The sequence below is a fragment of the Idiotropiscis lumnitzeri genome, chromosome 7 (assembly GCF_059441095.1).
Source record: "Idiotropiscis lumnitzeri isolate Australia: NSW breed Sydney's pygmy pipehorse chromosome 7, RoL_Ilum_1.0, whole genome shotgun sequence".
NCBI classification, from domain to species: Eukaryota; Metazoa; Chordata; class Actinopteri; order Syngnathiformes; family Syngnathidae; genus Idiotropiscis; species Idiotropiscis lumnitzeri.
Genome location: NC_142397.1, coordinates 2,631,277 through 2,650,532, shown reverse-complemented (window position 1 = coordinate 2,650,532; position 19,256 = coordinate 2,631,277). Strand labels below are relative to the sequence as shown.

The 19,256-nt window shown below is 43.1% G+C and overlaps 1 protein-coding gene across 11 annotated transcripts in view; it reads right to left on the bottom strand.

Annotated features, from left to right (window-relative positions):
- The window catches only part of tenm4 (teneurin transmembrane protein 4), a 152,224-nt gene that overhangs the window by 14,392 nt on the left and 118,576 nt on the right, over positions 1-19,256 (bottom strand). For all 11 annotated transcript variants that reach the window (XM_088301570.1, XM_088301569.1, XM_088301571.1 and 8 more), the window contains 4 exons: positions 17,476-17,630; positions 12,409-13,286; positions 7,075-7,247; positions 2,751-2,986 (listed from right to left, as the gene is read on the bottom strand). In XM_088301570.1, coding sequence (XP_088157696.1) covers positions 2,751-2,986; positions 7,075-7,247; positions 12,409-13,286; positions 17,476-17,630 — 1,442 coding nt within the window. The remainder of the gene's footprint in view (positions 1-2,750; positions 2,987-7,074; positions 7,248-12,408; positions 13,287-17,475; positions 17,631-19,256) is intronic.

Sequence of the window (19,256 nt, the reverse complement as noted above, 5' to 3'; positions counted from 1 at the left end):
GGAGGAGGCGGAGGAGGTGCTTTTGCCTTTTATTAAACTTCGCTTTGATGAAAATGCAATGCACAGTTTTGCTTGAGGTGTCAACTTGAAAAATATCAATGAGGATTTCGGGCCTCTTTCAAGTCACGTACAAAAGATCAGGATGCGCCGTTTCGAACGGTGTGTGTTTCCTACTTGTCATTTCAATCTCCCGCTGATAAAAGCGTGCCAAGGTCTCTCATCGGTGAAGGGACAATTACGCCAGCGGTAATTACCGTCACCGAGAGCTAATTGAGAAGCTTCCATATAACGCTGAGAAAGCAAGAGAATTTGCCAGGTCGGCCACTTTATCCGCCTTGAAATGAGAAATAATAAAAACACAATTTGGCTTACAACGCGCTCGCCAAAGTGATGAAATTGTTGTGATGTAAGCACAAGCGACAACTGAGCCGATTTGCAGTTGGAAAAGTCGTTTTTCACTTTTCCTATCGCGCCGCAGCGACAACAACACAAAAACAACCATTTTCCCCCTCAAAGCAAAGCGAGTCGATGTCGTGCGACAACTCCAAGCAGACGAAACTTAAAAGACGCGTATTGATTTTGTCCTTACAGAACTCACCGGTAATCCCAAGGTGATTTAAAAAAAAAAAAAAAAAAAGCTTTTCGTCCAGGTTAATGGCGTCTGTCTAAAACCATTCGCACTAATAGGAATGGAAGCAGGGAAAAAAGCAGCGCAAAAATGTTCTGGTGTCAGAATGCGCTCTGTCAAAGGTTCAACGGGCTGAAAGGAAAACTCTTACAGGCGCAGATTCAAGAGTCCGCAGGGACGGTGGGGGGACTCACTCAGAGGATCTCTTTGCAAACCGGACCGAGTCAGGAGGAAATCGGCCATGAATCAAGACGGGACGCTGCAAAAAGACAGTTTACAACGCCGCATTTCAAAAACTGTCTGCTATCACATCGTTCAGAAAATGGAGCGAGGAGGCCCAGGTAAGTCGAGTGGAACGCCAAAACAAAATCATTTGAATGCAATTTATATTAGAAGATCCAATTCGAAGATCTTTTTTTTTTTTAATTTGTTTTGTCCTGGCTAGTCAAGTCCTGATTTGAGAATGCAATTTTCGATATTTGATAGGCAATCAGGCTATGAAGCTAAATGCTAATGAGTTGGCAATACGAATGCTGTTTAAAAAAAAAACAAAAACTTAATAATATTCAGTTTTGCCACGGATGGACGGTTGAACTGGCAGAATATATGAATAAATGGCTAGATGGGTTTTGTTACTCAAGTGCAGAATAATTTTTTTAATTAACTCATAAAAAAAAAAAAAACGTCTTTAGCCGTCAATGGCAGTCAATGAGTTAAGCAATTTTGGGGGAAGAAAGCTCTAGGATATAAACGGCCAAAAAAAAAAAGAAAAATTCCAGGAGTCTTGCTAATGTAAAACTTTTTCTTGGAGGATCAAACACAGAAAAGGGCAACTGAATTTTTATTTTTTTTACTTTATTAAACACACCGATTGGGGGTGTGTGGGTGACGCAACCGCTTTTTAATGTAGTGTTGCAGGCTGTGTCAAATTTTATTTTTAGTATAAACACGCCACCATCAGCGTCCATATCACCGTCTGTTGTGCGGCCATCGCGACACATTGGACAAACTGGTCAACCCCGTGAGAGCAAACAGAGGCGCCATAAATCAGCAGCGTTACGACCGATCCCGCCGGGGCGCGAGCCCAAATGATGAGGGTCAAGTTGAGGACCACAACAAAATGCCAAGCGACACCCAAAATCCAAAATACTTTATCTCTCCCCGTGTCATTTTCTTTTTTGGGACTTGAAAGATGTGTGAAGTCAGAAGCAGCCTCCTCCCCCCCCCGCTCACCCCGCCGCCTCCTCTCCACGCGCTCAGCCCAGCCAGCCACCCACGTAATATCACTTGACACGCCACTCAAGGTCGCTCAATGATTCCGGCTCTGCTCATCCCTGCCCGCTCCATGGCTATTAGGCTGCTCCCGTTTCCCTATCTCACCCCTGAGGGCCATTGTCTGTAACATACATTAGACGCTTGCACTTCCACAGGGACAACGGGCCCATTAAATGAACAGCCGATGACAGACAAAGTGGCACCTCCACATTAACACTGTCGCCTGCCGGAGAATGTGCCGGGCGTCTTGGATTAGAAGAAAAAAGGAAAAAAAAAAAAAAAGGCAATATGTTATTTCTGGTTTTGTGACTGAGATAAAGCACTGCTTTTCCTTGGCGGGTTGGGAAAAAAAAACATTTGCTACTTATCACATTACAAAATACGGCAGATATAAAAAGTCTAAACACCCCTGTTGAAATGACAGGTTTTTGTGATGGAGTTTAAGCTGTTTGAGTAGGATTTTTTTTTTTTTCTGACTTTTACTTTGCTTCAGTTACCTTTTTTGAGTTACTATCGATACCGTTAGTATTTAGCGACACAGAATGATGCTAACTTGGTTACAGTTTGTTAATTCTGCACCATTTATTTTAGTTCCAAACTGAGGATGTGGTTGCGTTCGGAATCCGTCCGCACTCTTCTGTCAGCATTTCAAGTGCCTCTTGAGTAACACAAATGTGCGTTAAACTCCAAGCAAGGTCAGCTTTAACGAGTACGATTTCCTTCCTTATACCTGATTAGAAATTCTGAGCACAAGATCACATAACACAACTCCACTAAGTGCCAGCTTTACAGATGCCATGTGATTGGAACACCTGAGTTCCATTTTAGCAAGGCAACGGTTTCTTACCCGTAGCCGACGTCCGTAGACGGTGACCTGGCCGCGAGCCTGCTCCTTCCTCTGCCTCCACTCCACCAGGTTGAGGCCGTTGTCCAAAGCGAGCGTGATGTTGCGCTTGCTGACGGTGGGGTGGACCGTGCCGGCCAGCAGGTGCGGCTCCGTGTGCAGCGACACCTCCATGCCGTTGGCCAAGGCCAGACGCAACGAGCCGTCCAGGCCAATGAAGTAGCTGTTGCGCACTTGATCTAAGTCGCGGACAAACAAAGGAGAACATGAGCGCTCGAAAAAAATTCTTCTTCTAAGTACCAGCACTATGTACTGCAGTGCTTCTCAAATAGTGGGTTGGGGCCCGTCAAGGTGGGTGGTGCGATGCTGAGGGGGGCACGTGTGAACCGGGGGAACAAGCTTTTTTTCTGCCGTACTACAATAAAGTGTAATTGCACCTCCACTCCACTAGTTGGCAGTGGCGCTCTCTGTGCCCATTGTGCGCAGCGAGTATTAACTCTTCGGAGTAGGTTTGATTTGCAACGAAAATGCGATTATTTAGAGTTGCCGCAAAGAGTGGGAGGTGGGGGGGGGAATGTTTTCTTCTTGCTAGGGGGGCGTAACAGAAAATAATTCTGAAGCACTGATTTTTTGTGCGCACGTAATTTCATTTTTTCATTGATTATGCACCCCCTCCCCCCACACAAAAAAATTAAACTTCAAACTGATAAACTTTATGTTCCAAAACGAATAATTTACGTTAGCAGCAGCCGTGGCTAACGTAAGCTTGTATGCAGCGTCACTTCTAGCTAGTATTGCTAGCGCTGCTGTTTTGTTGAAGCGGGACCGCGTTCTTTGTGACTCTTTAAGTACAGGAGTTGATTCTTGTCCTTTACCTTAAGCCTCCCCCCCCCCCACAAGTATCCGTGCTTCGACTTCAGCGCAGCGTGTGGCTACTTTTAGCGCTACTTTAGCAACGTCTGACAATCAGAGCATCTCACGGCTAACGAAAGAGGACATAATCTAATATTCATCCGAGCCAGGGCACAGCGTAATGAGCTAAAACGGCCGCTCAGCAAAATCAAAAAAAGGAGAAGAACAACCTTTAGCAGCGGCAGCAGTATTTAACTGAAACTCTGCAATAACGCAGCACCCGGCCCTACGAGGATCAATAGCCAGAGGCTTTCCCAGCGCCCGTAAACTTCTTTGTTTTTTTGTTTTTTTAAACAACTTTTTGCAGCAGCCTCGGGTGATGTCGGTGAAGAGTGAAAAGCGTCAGAGGACGAGCGAGTTGAGCTGACCCGTGGAAAACAAAACAATTAAATAATAAAGACAATGACCGCTGTTTAGGATGCGGCGCCACATCCAGACTTAATGTTGCCGCTCGTCTCGTGGACATTCATCAGGGAACCCCAAAAAAAACTAGCGTGCATATTGTCCTCATTAAGGAGCCACTAATGGCTGGTGAAACGTTAATGAGTTTGTAGAAGGGCCTGAAAAAAACAACAAAAAAAACCCCCCACATTTTCATTCCCACGTGTCGACGCGACAGGTCCAAGCGTCTGGAACGCTTCCTTTGCAGCGAGCGCAACATGCGAGCGTTATGCCTTCCGCTCGCTCTGTTGTGCTGCCAAGAGAAAGAAATGAGCCGAGTTGGCAGGCTGACCTTCCCTCCCTCCATCACGGAGGTCGACGTGGGGCCTGTAGGGGGCCTCGGAGGCCAAACGGGGCTGGAAATGCCGCTGAACCGGGACGACCGCGTCTGAACACGCGTGCGGCCCGGCGGCTTATAGAAGACGTTCAAGGTTCTTGTTTTTTTTTTTTTTTAAGATTTTTAGATTACCGTCGAAAAACATTCCGATCCCCAACAACATCTTCACGGGTGTCACTTCCGTTCAGTTTTTTTCATTACGCGATAATTGCAAGCATATATAGACGGTGTCTAAAATTGTAACCTTTGAAAGGTGACGCGGATAATAACCGTCATTATTGTTATCATGACTGACATTAATGTCAGAGGGTGCGTGGGCGGCAGGTGGATAATAGCGGAATGTCATCGGTTAGCAGAAGACAAGTTGTTGCTCCGGCACTCGTTCATACTTTCTTTGCCTAATGACATCACGGCACATAATCAAGGATGCTGGTCATGCTCTCAATTTTTTGGATTCATCCAACAATTTCCCCGTAGGAAATAATTGCGCTTAGAAATAATTGGCTCGCTGTCTAAAGGTAATATTTTTAAGATATACTTTCTTAACTGTCCTTCAAGTGAAAAGATGAGTGAATATCATCCAAAAATATACACAACTTTCAAGCGGAACTAAAGTCCTTGTGCTTTTTCCAACTTTTTGAGTTCAGGCATTTTTTTTTTCAACATGGCCGTGAGAAAGTGTTGCCCATTTAGCCCGTTGGTCACTTTAATTAGCGAATTTGGCAAATCATACAAAAAAAAAAAAGAAAAAAAAAGCTAGATGAGCGAGTGTATTTCCCTCTTGGAGAACCCGTGCTACAATACGGTGATTCTCAAATTGTGGTAGCACTCGTACCGCTAGAGGTCCACACGCTCCCTCTAGTGGCAGATGACAGAATCATAGAATTAAAAGTCTAAACGGTGAATTTTATGAGTGTTTTTTTCCAATCTACAATTTAAATTGCATTTAACTTTTAGAGCATCTGCATTTTTTTAACTGCATTATTGGTTTATAATAATTTGAATTATACATTTTAGGAATAAAACCTCACCTCGTTTTTAATAAACACAATCTACCACTGGTCTACTATTTACGCACCTGTATTTTACTGTTAGTAATTAAGGTGGTACTTGTCGAGACATATTTTTTGATTAATGTTCCAATCGCAATATTCGTCACATGCGCACTTTGTCGCTTTTAGAGCAGTACCGACGCTAGAGAAAGTCCCAACTGCAAGCGGAGCTTTCGTGGGCGGCGTGCGGCAGGAAGCAATGTGCGATGACAGCTTTAGTGCAGCCCCTTCTGATTAAAAGCGAGCGTTAGATATACTGTATGCCGCAGCCCGAGGAGCCTTGTAATTAAACCTCACCCCTATCCCGCGGCAATCTTTGGAACGCGACATGACGGACAACCCTGAAGTGGGTCGTCAACAACAGAGGTGGGACGCAATGAAGTGCAAATACTTTGCGATGGTCCAGAGTCTGTTCTGAGACGAGGATTTGTACTTGGACTTAAGTACAGCGTGTGAGTATTTAGATACCTCTGCGGCACAGACGATAGCCAATTAATTAGCGGGCTGGGTCGCTGGCGCCGATGGACTGGCGGGCAGATGTCCGAGACAAGGTCGTGACATGGATGTGAGCGGCGGACGGGACGAAGGGGGGGAGAGAAACCAGAGCTGGACGTCTCAAGTTTCAGCCGTGAAAGGACGGCGAGCGTTGATGGATGGCGGGCGGGCTTGTCTTTTGGAGGACCGCAGCTGGTCCCAAAAAGTTCAGCGGCATCAACGGGCGATCGATGAAGTCTGAACGTGCGCGCGCCCCCAACACAAATTGAGGAGTCGCGAGCAAAACCCCGCAGCGTCTTTGTATGCATCGCCGCCATTGGGTGTCGTGACACAAAATCAATAGAGGCATCCAATCTCGCCCGCTGCACTTTTATTTCATTAAGATGTGACGAAGCAACACGTGTCGACTTGTTGTAAATTGCTGCCCAAAATGCGTACGTCATATTTAGGCATTACAACCAGTATGTATCTATCAGGATTAGCTTGCCATTATGTGACTGAGTACAAAGAAGTTAGTTCTATTTGAAATAATCAATCGCCTTACTATGCAGTTTGATTTCATGAAAACCAAAAAAAATAAAATAAAATAAAATCAATATATTTTTTTTTTTAATATTTGTATTTCATTTATTAAAAAAACAATACCCATTTAAAGTGCTTAATAATTAAAAAAATGCATTTGATAATTATTTAAGAAAAAAACAAAAGACTTATTGCCAGGCCTGAAAATTACTAAGCGAAGAAACAATCACACACACAAAATAAATAAATAAATAAATTGCTTTGTTGCTTGGTTGGACAAAATATTCCAATCCAAGCGTACTTCCCTGCTCTCTCAAATGCAACATTTGACTTCAATTAATTACTGGCCAGCCCGCTCATTTAAAATCAATAGTTGTTGTTTGTTGAAAATCAATTCAAACTCGCAGTTAAGAAAGGAATGATAACTCCTGAAAAAGGCTAAAATTGTGTACCATAATGAGTATAGCTCAAAATTCCAGACTCTTTTTTTTTTCTCCTCAATTCAAGTGTCTCTACTTTAGTGTGCAGTGTGAATACTTGAACCGACCAATATTTAAACAAAACTCACCTTGCATGAGTGTGTAGAATGTGCCCGAGGCTGACAAGTTAGTGGTGACCGTCACGTCCTCCTTGGTGGCGCCCTCCGCCTGGACGCGGACGGCGCTGTCGGCGTCGGCGCGGTAACTGCTCACCCGGCCCGTCGGGTGAGTGACGTTGGTCAGACGGCCGAAACTATCGTACCTGCAGAAACAAGACAGCGTGCGATTATTAATTAGCAATAGCCCAAGTAGATGACGGTTTCGTTTGCAGTGCAAGCGGGCGGGCGGAACGTGGCATGTTCCAAAAAGGGCGTTTAACTGTGTTGTGGGCGTGAACACAGCTGACTGTACTCCTCCCATTTTCTTTAAATGTTACACGTGAAAGGCGTGCTAATACTTCTTGACATGGCGGACGAATAAAGTAACCCACACACAGTTAATTTTGGGCTTGGGTTTTCTGAAAACGAAAAGTAGCAATCTGTAGTTTTACGCTGTGTACAAATATATACTATTAAAATAATTAAAAAAAATACATATTAAACATTTTTAATTCAATGTACATTGTGCAGATCCTTCTCCTGCGTGCGCTACGGCCACCAGAGGGCAGTATAAGACATACATAAAGTATATTATACAGAGATATAATCATAAAATCTGAAGACAATCATTACTAAGCGGCTTTAATATTTGTCGTTTTCCGTAGAGTATGAAGAATATATGTCTAACTAAGCTCCCTTTCGTTAGCCTGTCTAAAGCATTTCACATAATGAGTTAGCATTAAACTAGCAATCTTTTGTAAGGAAAAAAGTTATGTGCTTAGGTTAAATATACAACATTTTTGGGGGGGGGGTATGTTTCGTTTGATGGAGTGGCAATAAACATCTTAACATCTTTGAAGGGGTGGCTAAATTACTTGCATTTTTTCTGTGCTAGAGGGAACGAGGCCGACGGCCATTTTGGCCCCGGTGGAAAAAGAAAAAATTTGTTATCAATCACAACGCACTATTCACTTGGCCACAAACTGTCAGAGTAGAGATGAAGAGCCCGTCAAAGTGGCGTTAACGGCTTAACAGACGAGCGGCGTATCACCTCATCTCATTAAGCAGCGGCGAGGTGCGGCCCGGCCTCCTCCACCTCCGCCTAAAAAGCGACGTTTATGACGCGCGGCGACACGACGGGGCCAGATTGTTTCATCTCGCTCCCGACGGCACGTCAGCGGCGAACAATTTGAAAGCTGTCAACCGCAGCGCTGTTGCCGAATGCGGCCGACGCGAGCGTTACATTACACGAGGACGAGGACGAGGACGAGGAAGGAGCGATCGCGGGCGCTGAATAGCGATTGAAAAGGAGGCCACCTGCCACAGCAAAGTCTCTAATAAACGAGGCTGGCGGGCGGGCGCTGGTTTATTTCCTCAGCGCTGCCATCTCAAATATCCAATATGGACAGGAAGAGCGGGAGAGGAATCATCTCCGGGAGATAAAAGTAATCCGAGCCGAGCAGCACTACGGGAGCAGTTTAGTCTTCCACTTCCAAAGATGCTAAATGCTAAAAGTCATTTGTAGCTAAAGACATCCCCCCCCCCCTGATCTCCTCTCCTCACTTTTTGTATTTTCAAGACAAAGCCATGCTGCGAAGAGGTACGTGAACGACACACGATTATTTAAATAACCTGCCAAATAATCAAAGAATCGAATGCAAAACCAAAAATGTTTTAATTTCCTTTCCTTCATTCAAAAACAGTTAATTATTTCAAAATGCCAATACAAAAATTATGCAAATAAATTAATTCAGTTACTAGTTTAGTTGTTAAAATGTCAGAAAAGGGCTAGCATAACGTTGCTCATTGTTTTCGAAAGTAAAATGTTTTATTTTGATTCAATAAATTTCATGGAGGACTAAAGAAATCCGAGCGGTTGAATTCCTGCGAATTCTGAGAATATTAGATGAAACGTCAATAATTGAGGAGTTATCAATTAATCGTTGCATCTATAATAAATTCCTTTAGGTTCATCTGAATTATTTTAATAATCACCCTGATGAATTATATTTTATTAATCTGATTTTCCATTCAAACAGGAGATGAATTCCAAATTAACCGTACATAAGCAAATTAATAACTTGTCGGTAACAAGCCAGAAAACAGGCATCATTGTTTTCTACACTAAAAGGAACTCATTTATTTTGAGTCAACACAAATGTAATCAGTCCGCGTTCATGGAGGATCATAAAATGTGGATAATATTAATAGGACGAGAAGTGGAAATGATGAGCATTTGCAACAAAAAAAGAAACGGAAACAGAACTAACTCGATTCATTTGATAATCGATTAGTTGTCGATTAATAGTCACAAAGTCTTAAACCAGGGATGCCAAACTCATTTTTGGTAGCTGCAAATGTATTTGAACGTGGAATGCGATTTGTTGCCTTGGAAAACATTTTTATTTTGTCCTCCGAGCTCCAAACAGCCTCCTTGGGACTCAGCTGCCTTTTGGCTCGCTTGCTGTGGTCAAGGCAGGGATGGGTAGTTTGGGGGCTTATCGCCTTCCCCTCGGATGCCCACGAGTCCCTTCATATTGCATCACATCTGTGTCACACGCCAGCTCCGTGACCTTTCGCGTAGAAACGAGAGAGGGAGGAGGGGGGGGGGAGCCCCGTGTCCCCAATAATAATAGACTAGACATTGCGCCTCGCCGTCCTCCCGGCATAGCCGCTAATCGCTAACTCGAGTGCCACGCAGAGTCGAGAATGTCAGGATGCGTCTGAGTGAAGACTGTGGAAACAATAACGGCAGGTCAGCCAGCAGTCATGTGACCGCCTCAGCTGCATGCCAAACCCACGACTTCCAAATACTGATTTATGACTCGAGTCCGCCGACACGCTGCATCGGTGGCCACCGAAAATTCACTTTTAGTCGTTGCTTTGCTTTGAGACTTCACACGAAGTAGTCGGGCTCTCCTGAGGACTTAATGGAAAAACATTAACGGTGTCACCGGAACGTCAGCGTGCAGGCAGGCGGGAAAAAGAGCCGTTCTGATTTGCGGCGCCATTTTCTTTAGTTTTTTCGCATGGCTACGGCATGTGTGCGCGGCTGAAAAAAAATACAAAGTTTAGAGTCAAGCTTTTCAATTCTGACAAAATCCACTGCGCTTATGAGATGGAGTGACCTTCAAAGCTAATTATGGAAGGAAAACAAACAGTCGTTATTGGCTGAGATGAATCATTGATGAGTGGATTGGCACAAGGTAGCTAAATAATACGAGCTTTGTTTTTTGTTTTTCCTCCGATCGCTTGGGACCGTCCACAAATGGAACATTCACCGGTGCCGTCGCAAGGCTTGAAATGACCTCGGCCCACAATTAAAAAACCTTTCGTTCTGAAGACCAATTGCATTGTTTTTGGGGAAGATTACATAATTGCAATTTATGGATTATATTAAGAACAAACCAGCCGCTGATTGAATTGAACAGAAAGTAGCCTGTGGTGTCTTTGAAACATGATTAAAAGATAATTTATTCATGGATCACATTAGCCTGAAGGACAAGAGCTGGTGTCGTTTTTCTCAATACGACACACACACAAACTCTCGCTCTGAAAAAACACAAACTCACGATAAAGACGTGAAATAATGAATGGCGATTGTGACTTTTTGACACAGCTCTCGTAGAAAATCTCTCACGCCAGAGCAAAGTATAACCTGGGGCGAGCTCACGTCATATTTGCATTATCGAGAGATTTGTCGCGAGAATCGTGAGAAAAGATGACCCAGTTAATGCATTAAAAGGCGAATGCCATGTTTAAAAAAAAAAAAAAAAATCACACTGGAGTGAGTCAGCGTCGCTCGCGCTATATTTCTTAAACATCTGTAAACAAAGCATTATTTTGCCATCAAAAGTCCTTTCTATGTCTTTTTTTTTGTTTTATTAATGTCACAAAAGCAAAAAAATAAATAAAAATTCCTGTCAAGGTCGCTGTTCGAACACATTTTTTTGGGGTTTGTTGGTCTCGTAAAATCCGTCAGAATGCCTGAAAATGCCTGACGACGTGAAACCTCAAGCAGTGAATGAGTTCAAAAATACGTTTTCTATTTTTTTTTCCCTCTCCCTCATTCACGAATGACCTGGCCCATCTGTCCCATTTAAAAATCAAATGTGGCCCTTGAGCACAAACGTGGGCCGAGCCCCTCACGGGACCGTGCAGATGCATCACAACCAATCGGATCCTCCCGTGTAAATTGCGATCTACACAAGCGACGCCATCTTGCATGCGCCGAGCAAATCAAAGACAGGTGATGAGTGTCAGCTCGGATGAAAGCGAGCGCCTGATGATGCATCAGGCCCGTCTATTCCTCCGGCGAGGTGAAGCAGATGTCTGATCAGCAATGTCCGCTTCATCGCACTTCCATTTTTTTTTTTTTCTTTTCCGGAACGCCACGCATCCCCTCGGTGCCGGCTATTAAGCGACGGGAAACGGATCGCCTCCTGGAAGTCGCGGGGAAACGGAATCCCGTGTTCACACGCGTCCCCGGCTACTCCGATGAGCATATATGCTGCGTCATTACAAGCCGGAGAGCGGACGAGGACGGCTCTATAGCAGGCGCTAATCCTGTTTTATACGATAACGGAAATTGGATTACGTCTGTACTTGCGCCGCTTCTTGCCCAGTGAGTGATGTTCACGGCAAACGTGTTGAAGACGGGGCGAGGTTGTGCACTCAGATAAACAGCTCAACTGGCGGCGCGTTGGCCGCAACACGAAAGCCAACCACAACCATATGCTCCCCCATGCTAGTTTTTGAGCTAGCGGCGTGTCTATGGTAGATGCCAGTGGTGGGCGGTCAAGGCCTTCGAGGCCTTCTCTGCTGGCCTAACAATCAAGAAATCATGATCATATTCTTCTCATTGATGTCATATTATATCCTAGTGTTGAATTTTTAGGTGAGAGTTTTTTTTATCCAATCAGAATTCAACTAGCTCATGTTGCCGGGTAGATTTCATAATACCAGTAGCACGCATTATTTGTCAGAGGCCTTCAGATACAATCGTGCGCGCATCTGTTCTGTCAAAGTCAATGAGCTTTCAGAGTTGATAGACAGTTGCGATAGCCAATCAGATCGCGAGAAAGGCCTTCTCACCGGCTTCACGCCGAAGGTGATTATGATTGAATACTCACTCGTGAATGCGGAATCAAGTTGAAGTCGTAACTGGCAACCGATCGGAAATCTAAAATATATTCTTGCTTCTTAAGCCACAATGGCCGAAGGAGGGAATTTAATTGCAGATGCACTTGCCATTTTCAAGATGAACCTTTCAAAAGAAGCTAGGTCGCCCAACACTCACAACATCCGACATAAAACACTACTCACTCAAAGAAGGTAGTCCACCCGTTCTCGTCGGTCTTGGTCGCAAGCAGCCCGGAGCTCCCGTGATACGTCATGACAGCGAGCACCTGCCCCTGCGCCGCCACGCTCTTCAAAGCGTTGTTGGTGCCCATGGTGAACCAAAAGGTCTGCCCGCCGGGCGTCATGATCCACAGAGGCATCCCGGTGGTGTCCCGTCTGACAGTCACCACGTTCTTGTTTTTGTCCGTGATGGTGCTCAGCTCGCCCGCCCCCGTGTAGGTCAGGTTGTAAAGATGGTCGCCCGTGGTCAGGCTCTGGGTGAACACGTGGCTGCCGTTGGCGTCAAACAAGTAGAGCTCGTCGTTGATGGGCGACGACACCTCGTACATGTTGAGCGGGCTCAGGTACGGCTTGTTCTTGCGTACGTAGCGGATGCGGATGTTGCCCAAGTCGGCGATGTAAAGCTCTCCGTCCGGGCACACCGCCAAGGAGGAGGGCGCGTTTAGTTTAGCGTCCTTGGCGTAGCCCTCGTCGCCGGAGTAGCAATCGCAGTTGGCGTCGTTCTTGCAGTCGCAGCCGCTCGGCGCGCCCGCCACCAGCGAAATCTCGCCGTTGGTGGACACCTGCCGTACCCGATTGATCTTCTTCTCGTCGGACTCGGCGATGTACAGCACGCCGGTGTGGGACACGGCCAGCGTGTTGGCGGACTCCAGGGTGGCGTGGATGGCCACCTTGCTCATGAGGAAGTGGTCGATGCCGGGAACTTGGCAGTGCATGGGCCTGCCTGCCACGATACGCACTTGATGAGTCTCCGAGATCTGGAGCACCACGTTGTTGTCCAGGACGTACAGCGAGTTGTCCAGGGGGCTCACCGCCAGGTCTGTTGGCCACTCCAGACGGACCTACGAAGAGCGGGAACATCGGGAGCATCAGAATCTTGAGCGAGAAAAAAATACCGCACGGTTTAGCCGGTTCAGCTCAGTTTAGTCTGCTGTGCTACGGTTTAGGGGGTGATAACCTTGTTTATGGCTCCGTTTAAAAAAAATAAATAAAAATCCAGACATCAATTATAATCGATTTTCATAGCCTGATATAGATTCATATAAAGATATATTGCATAACAAAAATTTACGTGACTTCACACGCCACGACGCAAAAGTAGCGTATCGAAAAAGTATTTCTTGTTTTGATTAGGTCGTGTTAAATAAAACGTACATGATTAATGCTTCGATTCTTAATGTAAAAATTCTTATTTTTACGAATGCACCGAGTGACAGCAAGCTTGTACTATTCAGAGAACGCCTTTAATACCAAAGTCAAAATTGGAACTGCGTCAAATCTTCGATTGAATCGAAAATCAAATTGTGTATCGAATTGAATCAATTTTGGAAATTTTAATCGATATCCTCGCCTCGTAAGCTAGTCCCGGTCGACGGAAACAAGGCTTGATGCATTTGAAAGAGGATAACATGCCCTCAAAGGAACAATAAGTGAAAACTACCTGTTAAAAAAGTGACTTATCTCATAGAATAAAAAAAAAAACAACAACAAAAAAAGAAAGTAATCATCTGATAAGGACGAAAGTGCAGTGTTAAAAGCGGAAACGCGCTCTTTGTACAGTATGATAGTAATCAATCGCGGCTGGAAAAAGGGCAGCGTGAGGGAGGAGTGATAAAGATAAAGACCCGATAAAGCGTTTTTTTTTTTTTTTTAAAGAAGCGTAAATGCCGCTCCAGTCACGATCGGAGACGAAGCCGGAATGCACCGGAAGGCTTCGGCCCTCCTCAATTAAGTCTTATTGTTCCACTGACAAAGCAGCGTTGAGTTCACGCTCACTGACACTTAATTATTCTTAAGCATATATCATCAAGTGCCTTACTTCAATAGAAGACTGATTAAAAAAAAAAAATAATTACCCGTACTAACAGGGAAGCTTTTTTTTTTTTTTTAATGCAACTGATGAGACAAAGGCGCTGATTAACATGTTTTAGCATGCAAAAGCGAAAGTACATTTGCGGGAAATGTTCCGCCCCTAACTTTCAGGAAAACGGAGAAATATTCTGCCCGGGAAGATGAATAAATAAATAAATATGACATTCAAACTAAATATATGAAAAATTGTCATTGAAACAAAGTCAAAATCTTGAGAAAAATCTCACAAAACAAATACAAAAATTAATTTTTTTAAAAATATTTTTTAACAGTATATGTATACAGCTAGTTGGGGTGAATATCATTCAAAAAACAAATTATTTTATTGAAATGACTCTCAGGAAAATATAAAACCAGATCTAGAAAAAATAATTGAAAGCGACAACATGGCGTCAATTGTGGCCATCCCGTGCGTTTCCACACGGCACCGTGTTGCACGTGCTTGAAAAATAAATGAGGTGGTGTTTTTTTTTTTAAGTTGTTCCAGGACACATCCCATCTAGTGTAACAACACTCGATACAGCGGAGTGCTTGTTATCCGCTTTCAAGTAGAAGATTGCCCACCGTATTCCACCTTTATCGCTTCCCGCTCTTTTAGCCAATTTCATCATTTGACGGCCAACGGGGGAGTGGACCACATAAAAAATGTCATCTCGGACTCGCTGCCATTATTGGTCACGCTTTTGACTCCCTTGCCACTCCTTTGGAGTGGCGCACTTGTCCGCCTTTGATTGAATAAGCGCGTCCCGCTGAAAGGGAGGAGGATCCCCCCCTCCCCATAATGAAGCGTAGCCGCGGGTCGCAAACGACATGGACGAGCCCGGCGGCGTTCGGAAAATGCATTCACATTGGGGAGGGGGGGGAGACTTTCAATTCCTTAAAACCAATTTCTTGTCAACACCGCCGGTTAAATATTGCATGAGGTCGAGTGCCGAGACGCCTGTGAAAAGTTTATTTTATTTTTTTTTTACGCCACTTTGGGAAGGGTTTTTGCAGCGCTGCTGTCCGATATGATGTAACACAAGTCACATGACTCGACTCGAGTCAAAAGGAAGTCCCCAAATTTAGAACTTAAATTTATGAAAGACTTCACGAGATACGCTAGCTGCCAGTTTTAAGGTAATATTTGTTTTGAAAGATTTACGTGCGTGTGTGTATAAGGAGAGTCGAATGTTATTGAATTTGGATTCAAGTATTCTGTTTTTGATACAATTCCGAAAAACATGAGTGACAACAACTTCATCATTAAAAAAAAATCCCACAAATGCCGGCAGGTCAAAAAATAAATAAATAAATCATGGCAACTACTAAAGAAATCCAGCGGCAAAGATTCTTTTTTTTTTTTTTTGCCTATTTTTACTGGAGGACACTGTCAAGTAGCAATCATGTCGCTTCTTTCCTGGCAGCAGCATGACGTCCGCTGGCAGACGAGTGAAATGTCATCATTTCAAGTCGCCGTCTGAAAGTAAATCTATCGTCAACGCTGCTATGGAAGCTGTAAATACCATTCCGTTTGCCTCTGCTTAACGTCGAAACCCAGCGGGAGGTGGGAGGGGGGCAAAGCACCTTTTAAGGACTTTCAAGCCAAAATGGAGCCGCTAAGACCAGTTTGAACGAGTGAAAGATGCATGAGCAGACTCGCCGACTCGCCGGCTTGTCCTTTTTTTGTTTGCTTGGTTCAAAAAGTGTCGCAAAATACGAGAGCTGATTGCCCTTCAGAGCAATCGTACACGTTTTTTGGGGGGGTTCACAATTTCACCTATTATTGTGGTTTTATATTTATTAACGTTAATGCAAGTTTCAGGGTTTCTTTGTTAGTTTTTATTCACAAAGCATATTGATCATTTCTGTTTAACTTTATAGTTATGAGAAAGAATATTCTAAATAAAAATTTTTTAGCTCGAATGGGAAACAATTACTATTTTTTTTTTTTTAATGGAGATGCCTGCTTTATAATTTGGTGCTTCTGTATTCTCATTTTAGTTGGGCTGACAGATTTTAATAACCGATTCATCTGTCCATTATTTCCTTCGATTAATCAATGAACCGGGCTAATTTCAACCCATTTATTTAAAAATTATTACAAAATGAGATTCAAATGGAAAAACGTGAACTGCTTATGGTTCAAATACACGTTTGGTTACATCCATATAAAAAAAAAAAAAAAAAAAATTGATCATTGTTGTCCAAAGTAAAAGCAGATTTAAGTCATTTGGATTAATTGGATTGAAAACAGATAATCATTCTGATTTCCTGGAGGGCAAAGAAATGGGAGAATATCTCCAGTAGAGAGGCTGAAATTCAGAGAGGAGGACAATTTGAAGTAAACAAGGTCACTAGCGAGTAATCCATAACCAAAATAGCCGTCAATTCATTTAATCGTCGATTAGTTGCTGATGAATCGATGAATTGTTGCACCTCATTTTATCCGAACGAGATCCGATACGACGCGCACAAACAACGCACCACGCCGTTTGCATTTGCAGCCATTACGAGAGAAGTCAGGCTGATTCATCAACATCAACCTCGTCCCGTGGCGGCGGAGGTAATAATGTACGAGCCTCCTCCAGAGAAGCGCTGATGTTAAGTGAGGGCTTGGCGAGTGTTTGAAGCCGCCCGCATGAATTTTTAATCGATGCTTTTTAGAGACGGAGCGTCTTTCGGCGGCCCCTCGCAGGCCGTTTGTCATGATTGCCGAGTTCCAGTCCTCGCTGAGAGTCTCTGTCAGCGAGGTTTGTGCTTTTTCTTTGGCTTTTTTTTTTTAAATGCTAGCAGACCGGTTGAGGTGATGACACAGCGGAAAAAAGGGCGACGGGAACCACAGATCCAGAAATGGTTGCAATTGTGAACCCTGAGAAATTTAAGCAGCTGCAATGAGGCACTTGCCACTTACAAGAGGGTGTGCACACTTTTGCAACCACATCACTTCAGTTTTCTATCCACTCTAGTTCCACTCGTGCGACCACGTCGGTGTCCTTGCCCGAGGTTTTTTAAAGCGAGTGCACGCGTCGTCCATATGTGCTCGTGCTTCAGTGGATTGAGAGCAGGCGGGGTTAAAGTTCAAGCTCATTCTATAGCCGCCGCCTACGGCGAAAGGTCAACGCGCAGCCTGGGTTAATTCCGCTCGGATGGGCAGGTGAGGGCGGGGCGGGGCGGTACCTGAGCGATGTCCATGACGGAGTCGCAGCTGAGGGGTCGAGCGGAGGTGAGGTCGTTGAAGCCCAGGAGGGTGGAGATGATGCCGTTCTGGTCCACCCGGCGAATCATGGTGCCGTCCACAAAGAAGATGATGCCGTACTTATCCACCGTGATGCCTTAAAAAAGAAAATGTGGAAAAAAAAAGATTTTCCATATACAACATATCATGTAAATCAAATTATAGTTAGATGTCATATTTTTGTTTTTCCTTTAATTACATTTTGAGTCCTTGGGTTCCATCAAAGGTGCAATTATTTTATTTTTTGCATTATTATTTTCATAGAAGGCCGGTCAAATTAATCGGCCATTTTTTTTTTTTTTTTTTTTTACAGCTATACATATTTTAATATATTAACAGGTTATAACATAAAACAACGATTATGAAATTGAAAATTCACCCCACATGCGAAAAATTAAGAGTAAAAAACAAAAAACGCTACTTTTGTCTTAAAGTTAAATAAATATGTATAATCTATATCTTTATTACTATAATTGTTAAGCAACCAAAAGTATTTATTTTTTATCCTTTTATTTCTTTGTTTAATTAATCGACAAATAATCGGTTATTGGAAATTCATTTTGCCTAATTGTGGAATTGTCATCCAAGTGGAGCCCTAATAATAACAATAATGATAATAATAATAATAATAGTATCAAAATATCCCCCCCTCGCATTTCTTTTAATTGAATTTTTTTCTTTATTTTTCCCAATGAATAGCATTGTTTATTACATTCTTTTTATGTTTATTTTAATGAATTTATCAGCATATACTCTTTCCTCCTCGTGTAACAGACATCCATAAATAAGCACCCATGTTAGTGTATACCTTTGATTTGTGTGCATGATTTTCTGAGAGCCTGTCACAATATTTCACCGTTGGCGACAAAATGTGTGCTTTTCAAAGAAAACCTTTGCGTGTGCGTGTGTTTTTTAGAACACTTCTTCTCTGCCAGCAAGATTTCAACACGTATGAATCACACTGTCATGCCGGCGGAGAACAAAAGGTGCACAAACGTGTGATCAAAATGACTTAACGCCTCTTCCAAATATAGAGAACCAGAAGGGGGGAAAAAGAAAAAAAAAAGATGACGCCGAGGAGTGCAAGGAAATAATCCAAATAATGAAGTCTGAAAATAATTTACTCCAGTGACGCTAACATACAGTTGGTGAAGAGAGAGAGAGAGAAAAAAAAAATCATACTTCTAATGATGAGTCTATTTGACAGTATGCGTTTGTAGGATGCGTACTCAAGATAGAAAGGGTGAAATTATTCGCTTCCATTTATTTTTTTGGTGAAGTCTGGTGGCGATTTCTTCCTTAAAATGGTGCACACAGTGATGTCATACAAAAGAGGATTATTTTTAAAATGTTAGTATCACCACTGATAACGTCTTTTATTTAAAAATTAATTTGTCTCGCAAAATGTATTTATTGATTCAATTAATGTTTGTGGATTTTTTTGTTCCTTAGTCTAAATATTGTCCTTAATTTGTGTAAAATGACTAAATTCAGCCATACTCCAAAAATTTGAATACATATTTATTTTTTAAGTTATGTATATAATATTCAAGTATCATATTGTATTTTACAACATTCTACGTATATATTGACTTTAAATATAATCACTGTTCACAGATTACATTGAGACTGAATATAAAAAGTCTACACACCCCTACTGAAACGCTCGATTGGGAAAAAAGGAGATAAAAAAAAAGAAATAAATAATCTTTTAACTTTTTCC